The sequence below is a fragment of the Macaca mulatta genome, chromosome X, assembly GCF_049350105.2.
Source record: "Macaca mulatta isolate MMU2019108-1 chromosome X, T2T-MMU8v2.0, whole genome shotgun sequence".
Lineage (NCBI taxonomy): Eukaryota > Metazoa > Chordata > Mammalia > Primates > Cercopithecidae > Macaca > Macaca mulatta.
The window spans coordinates 160,761,742-160,768,227 of record NC_133426.1 but is presented as its reverse complement, the minus strand read 5'-3'; the positions used below and the strand labels follow the sequence as shown (position 1 = coordinate 160,768,227).

Genomic DNA, 6,486 nt, shown 5'->3' with positions numbered 1-6,486 from the left:
TCAAACTCCAGGTCTCAAGTCATCCTCCCGCCTCAAGCCTCCCACAGCGATGGGAATACGGGTGTGGGCCACCATGCCCGACCCATATCACATGCTTAAGAGTGAAATGATAATACTGGTTTTATGCACCTATTCAAGTACATGTTTTTGAAGAATTTTTTCAAAGTAAAAAAGCTCGTATGTTCAATGAAGACAATTTGGGAACAAACTTAATGCTGAGCTGGAAAAACATCATATATGCTACTGTCATATATTTAACATATAAATGCAAGCATATTGAGGAAAGTATTCTAAAATGTCCACAGTACTTAAAGCTGAACGGCGGGACCCAGTGGCTTTTCATTTTCCCCCATTTCCCAAATTGTCTTCCATTACCTTGTGCTACTTCAATCTCTGAATCCCAGAGCCTCCCCTGCAACCCGAGGACAAGGGCACGCAAGTCTGAAGGTGCCTTCGCTCGCCGAGAAGAGACTCAGACACGGAATTGTAGCTCAGTTTTATTTCCTACAGAAACAAACATGTAAGCCGGCCTCCTCCAGCGACAAACAATCAGGCCCCCACAATGAAGTGGCCGCTCGTGCAAGGACCATCCCCTAGGGGAGGAGGCACGACCTAGGAAGGGGCACCAGGCTGGGCTTAGCGCCTTTGTCCTGAGGGAGGCCGAGCCAAAAACACAGGCAGAAAGCACTGCACGATCCACATCAACAGGGAAAGCTGCTGGAGACAGGAGCTGATGGAGAGCTGGAGTTGGCGGTGGTCCGCAGCAATCAGTCGGCTAAATGTGAGAGGCGAAGAACATTACATTAAAGGTGACACCTCTGCACCCATCTCCCCGGGCTCCCTCGGGTGGTGGCGGGCCTGGTGCACCAGGTCTCTGTTCTGAGACCCTGTGCTGGGGTGTTCCCAGGTCTCTAGAAACCTGACCGTGGGGTGTAGGCGGATCCCAGTCCCCACCCTGCCACGCTGCGCACGCCACCCACCCAGGCCCCGTCCCTGTCCTGGTCCTGAACTGACATAGTCAGTATGTTGCCAGACACGGTGAACTCCTTCAGAAGCACCCCTGGCATGGGGAGCGGTGGGGCATCCCGGGCCAGGCTCCTGTGGGCCAGCTCTGCTTCCATGGGTGTCGGGAAAGGCATGGTGAGGTAGCTGGTGGGGGCCCAGTTAAGGCATCATCTCCTAGGACGTGGCCTGTGCCTCCGGCCTGCTGCTTACCCCAGGTCAGCTTTCCCCACTCCTCACCCCCACCCCCGATTGCCCAGCTCATCCCCCCCAGGCTGTCTCCCCAGGCACTGGCCCAGTAGCACATCCCACTCAGCTGTCTTGGTTCCACACTTTCCTTTGCTGCACCTCAAGGTGACTCCTCCATGCCCTTACAAGGCCCCTCCCCACCCTGTCCCCTGTCGCATCACCCGGCCCCCTCCTCGTCACCCAACCCTCCCTCTCCCCACCTCCCGCCACCCGCTCCCATCTTGCCCCCTTCCCCCCACCTCCTGATCCCCTCCTACACCCGGGTCCCCCTATCTCCTGGCCCCTGCCCCCCTTCCTGCATGACCCAGTGCCCCTAACCCCATCACCCATCCCCTCTCCCCCACCCTGCACACCCCCTACCTCCCAGCCCTTACCTGCTGCCCTCCTCACAGCTGGCCTCCCGTATCCCCACCTCCCAACTCCCACCCCCACCCCCACCCAACCCCTTACTCACATCTCCCCCGCCTCCTCCCCCACCGGGTCCTGCCCTCCCCATCTCCCGGCCCCCACCCCGCCACGAGAACTGTCTAGAACAGAACAGAACGGAACAGGATACAACTCAAGCAGGCGGCTGTCCGGCCTCCTGGTCCCGCATCTGCAGCATCCATTCAGCCGTGAAGCCGGGCCGCCACGTGGCCCACGAGGGACGCCTCCTCTTGGCCCTGAGACCCCTTCTGGCCCTGAGGCCCTTGCTGCCGCGATGCCCTGAGTACCTCCGCCGCTCGCAGCACCCGCCTCTCCTGGACCGCCAGCATAGCCCCCTGGGCCACCAGGATCGCCAGGGCCCCCTGGGCCATCAGCATCGCCCGCTGCGCCCCCTGTGCCCTGGCCTGCAGCCTGCATGGCTCCTGGGCCTCTGTGGTGTGCTCAGAGAGAAAGTCAGGGCCCACAAGCACGCGGAGGCAGTGAGGCTGCAGGAAGTTCCGCCCCCTGGCGTGACAGGGGCAGCCTGGGATCCTCAGGGCGCCTGCGCACAGGGGCCCTACTTCCGGCCCTGGGAGACCCCGAGCGAGCCCCGGAGCACATGACTGGTTCTCGCCAACCCTGCCCCGCCCCAAGAGAGCCCGGGCCGGAAGGTGGCCGCCATGCCAGCTTGGACCCGTCACCCCTGAGAAGCCGGCAGTCCACCAGGCCCCTGTCCCGGGAGCCCTGCAGGTAGTCCGGTACCGCGGGGCCCAGCCTGTCCCGTCTCCCTGGTCTTCCTCACATCGAGGAGCAAGGCGGGCCTGGGAACACAGGGCCGGGGCTGTGCGGCCGTCGTCCCGGACCCTGCCTATCCTGCCTGTCCTTGGGGGAGCGTCCAGGACAGACCCCGGGGCCAGGCCTCTAACTGGGTTCAGCAGCCTCCGTCCCTGTCCCGGTCACCCAGCCAGGTGGGGTAGCTGGAACCGCATGTCAGGTGGGAGTGACCTCCTGCCAGCCAAGGTCTCCCATGTGCCAGGTCCACCCAAGGTGGACGGGAGGGCCCAGCGGGACCCAGGGCCGGGTCTCACTCCTGGGTTCAACAGGCTCTGTCCCTGTCCTAGTCGCCCCGCCTGGTGGGGGAGCTGGAGCTGCGTGTGGGGTGGGTTGCGGGTGGCCTCCCAGCAGCCAGGGGCTCCCGGGCTCTAGGCCCGGCGCAGGTGGACAGGCAGGACCTGCTGGACCTGAGGCTGGGTTGGGCCTGGCTCCTGGATTCGGCAGTATCAGTCCCTGTCCTGGTCGCTCTTACCTGGTGGGGAGCTAGGAGATGACCCTGTGTCTGCTGGGTGCTGATCTACTTGTGTGTCCGGAAGGGGGGTCAAATCCACGGGACAGGTACCTCTAGAGGCATGCAGGGGTAAGGGCGGCACGGCCCTGGGAGCTGGATGTCTGTGCCAGGCACACCTGTGGCAACAGGAGGTGACCGGACAGGGTCTAGCCCTGAGGAAGGGGGAGGTACTGCAATCCAAACCACTCTCCCCCACCGTCCAAATCCAGGAATCAGCAGCCTCTGCACCTGGGAAAAGCATATTGGCACTCACGTGGAAACTAAAAAAGTTGATCTTTTGGAGGTAGAGCAGAATAATGGTTACCAGAGACTGGGAAAGGTGGGGAGGGTGGGGAGGTTACTGGGGACAAACATATAGTTGGATAGAAGGAGTAAGTTCTAGTGTTTGATAGCACTGTAGAGGGACTATTTATTGTATATTTCAAAATAGCTAAAAGATAGGAAATGTTCCCCAAAAAAAGAAATGATAAATGCTTGAGGTGGTGGAGGATATCCTAAATACCCCGACTTGATCATTACATAGTGTGTGCGTCTGCATGTATCAAAATATCACATATACTCCATAAATATGTGGAGTTATCATACATCAGTTAAAAATGTTTTTACTTACAGGAAAGAAAAATTCACCCAAGCTCTTGCGTGTACCTCCAGTTCATTATTTTCACTACTGTATTTCATTGCATATATTTCATTAAATGATGAATTTTAAAAACCAGAGAACTTGGTAACACAATTACACCTGGAATAGCTGAAAATGAGACATAACCCACTTAGTGATTGCCATCCTTCCTGTCATCCTCTGCTCAGTCCCCATTCTCAGACAGAGGCAGGCTAAAGTTCTTACCTTCAACAGGTCAGGGAAGGGAGAGTAAAGTACACGTGACCCTGTCTTAGGAAGCAGGAAGACAGAGGGAGGGTCTCCTGGTCCCCATTATTTTCCCGGCCTATTATCACCAGATCAAGTCAAGAAAGGAAGTCCTAACTGATTGAGAGATTCCCGGAGATACTGCCACTGTCCTGGAAGTCTCAATCAGCCACTGGGCCGGAAATCTCCTCCATCAATATTTCAGCCAGAGCAACATCTGCCACTAGATGGCATCAAACTCCAGCCGGGATCAGGACAGATTTGGATGGTCCAGTAGGCTTGCCTCGTTCACTTCATTAACCCCACAGTAACACAGTTTCACATTGTATGTGATTGGATTTCTTGGAAACTACCTATTACATTACAGCAGAGTTTCCTAGTCCTCTAATTTATCCATTCTGCTGATGATGGGCAGGCATTTGGATAGTTTCCATCCCTTGGCTATGAACATACTTGTACAGGTCTCTTGAAGCACACGTCCAAGTTTCTTTTTGGAATTGCTGTATCACAGGCAATACATATCTCGAAATTTACTAGATAATGCCATGTTTTTCCAAGTGGTTTGAGCCAATTTTCGCTTCCACCGTAATGTATGAGAGTACCTATAGCTCAACATTCTCATCAATAGTGACGGTACTAGTCTGTTCTCGCATTGCTATAAAGAACTACCTGAAACTGAGTAATTTATAAAGAAAAGAGGTTTAATTGACTCACAGTTCTGCAGGCTCTACAGGAAGCATGGCTGGGGAGGCCTCAAGAAAGTTACAATCATAGCAGAAGGCAAAGAGAAAGGAGTCACATCTTATATGGCCAGAGAAGGAGAAAGAGAAAGTGAAGGGGGAGATGCTACACACTTTTAAACAACCAGATCTCGTGAGAGCTCACTATCATGAGAATAGCAAAGGAGAAACCAACGCCCATGATCCAATCACCTCCCACCAGGCCCTTCCTCCAACACTAGGGATTACAGTTCAACATGAGATTTGGGCAGGGACATAAATCCAAACCATATCATTCCACCCCTGCCCCCTCCCAAATCTCATGTACTTCTCACATTGCAAAATACAATCATCTCCTCTCAACAGTCCCCCAAGTCTTAACCCATTTCAGCACTAACTCGAAACTCCACAGTCCAAAGTCTCATCTGAGATAAGGCAAGTCCCTTCTGCCCATGAGCCTGTAAAATCAAAAACAAGTTAGTTACTTCCAAGATACAATTGAGGTACAGGCATTGGGTAAAGACTCCCTTTCCAAAAGGGGGACATCGGCCAAAACAAAGGGGCTACAGGCCCCATGCAAGTCCAAAACCCAACAGGACAGCCACTAATTCTTTTTTTTTTTTTTCCACTACAAAATAATTTATTCAAACACACAGCTACAGCGTGAGACTCCTGTGTACAAGCACACTGATGCTCCTGACTACCCTCAACTAGAGGACCCTTTTCTTCCCTCTTGCCTTGCAGACCTCTTCTATCGAATCTTTCATGTACTGGATCTCCTTGGCCAGGGAATCTGCCCTCTCTTTCAGTGCCTCGTTCTTCTTTTCCAGGGCTTTGCACTCACCAGCGAGGACCTCCTACTCCACCCTCTTCTTCTGGTGATACCTAGTTCCTGCTGTTCTGTTTTTGCTCCATTTTTTCAGCTTCTTATCCAGTTTCTCACCCTTTACTTGTGCTGCTACCATCTTCTCCCCAGGAGGGTCATAAGGTTTGGGACAGGCAGAGCCACAGAGGACACCTGGAGATGGCAGGCTCCTACTCGGAGAGCCCCTGGAGGTGTACTGGGGAGAGCTGAGATAGGACTCTGGGCTCATACAGATGCCACTATCATTATCTGAGGGAGTGACTTCCTCCTTTATGCACTGAGGGATCATGGAAATGTAAGCAGTGAAGTCTGGCTTCCTATCTCCTTCAGAGATATCTGCTTCCCTTCCCAGCTCTAGACTACAGGAATAATCTAGAGTGGAGGACAGGACCTCTGGGGAAAGGGGAAGAGGTTGCAAGAAGGTGAAGGGGGCAACCTGGTTGGGTTTTGTTCACCTTTCTGGGAGATGGCAAATCGGGTTCACCGTCTGAGGGGGCTCCTTATTAGTCTCCTGGACTAGGGGGACAAAGAGATCACACGAGTCATCCAACGTGGCCAGAAGCTCATCTGGCATGGTTTCCAGGTCATCTATACCCAACAGGGCATTAAAGTCGAACTCCTTCAGATCCGTTTTCTCCAACATCCAATCTGTCCCAAAGAAAGCATCCTCCTTGCCATTGTCGGAGGCACTGACCAACCCACCCACAGGCAGCCATTCGGAGGAGTCTGCCTTAGCCTTGTCGCTGGAGAACCCATGAGGTTTGAAGTGCCTGGCCACCTCCAGGTAGTCATCTAAGAGACCTAGGCTTTCTTCAGTCCCCAAACCTGACTGGTCAAAGGGGGACATCAAGCCCCCACCAACACCTCACTGCTCAGGAAGCTCATCTTGGTCATGGTGCAGTGCTTTGCTGGAATCAAGGAATGTGCTTAATTCGAAGGTGTCTTTGTCAGTTACAGCAATGCTGCTGCTGAATGCTGTGAGAAGTGCCATGGCTTAAGCCGCCGGTGGGTGCCACTGCAGAGCCTGGTGCTGCTG

At 54.1% G+C, this 6,486-nt stretch overlaps 1 protein-coding gene and 1 pseudogene across 2 annotated transcripts; both read right to left on the bottom strand.

The window, feature by feature from the left end:
* Positions 1-484: 484 nt before the first annotated feature.
* Positions 485-5,258, bottom strand: LOC144338631 (cancer/testis antigen 1-like). Of its 2 annotated transcripts, XM_077988992.1 has the most exons (5): positions 4,581-4,644; positions 3,612-3,749; positions 1,808-3,117; positions 1,015-1,149; positions 485-775 (listed from the first exon to the last, which is right to left on the bottom strand). In XM_077988992.1, the coding sequence occupies exons 3-5, from the start codon at positions 2,092-2,094 to the stop codon at positions 637-639; spliced, it is 561 nt and encodes a 186-aa protein (XP_077845118.1). In that variant the 5' UTR covers positions 2,095-3,117; positions 3,612-3,749; positions 4,581-4,644; the 3' UTR covers positions 485-636. The 2 variants fall into 2 exon arrangements, with proteins under 2 accessions (XP_077845118.1, XP_077845119.1); XM_077988993.1 differs by having other exon boundaries at positions 1,808-5,258.
* Positions 5,197-6,486, bottom strand: LOC144338627 (cyclic AMP-dependent transcription factor ATF-4 pseudogene; annotated as a pseudogene).

What these genes read in the sequence shown, in the direction of transcription:
- LOC144338631 (XM_077988993.1), bottom strand. Translation starts at nt 2,094, where the DNA reads ATGCAGGCTGCAGGCCAGGGCACAGGGGGCGCAGCGGGCGATGCTGAT. An exon ending in GACAGCCGCCTGCTTGAGTT is followed by an intron (nt 1,150 to 1,807) that starts GTATCCTGTTCC and finishes GGCCCCCACCAG; the next exon opens with CTACCTCACCATGCCTTTCC. An exon ending in TCTGGCAACATACTGACTAT is followed by an intron (nt 776 to 1,014) that starts GTCAGTTCAGGA and finishes TCTCACATTTAG; the next exon opens with CCGACTGATTGCTGCGGACC.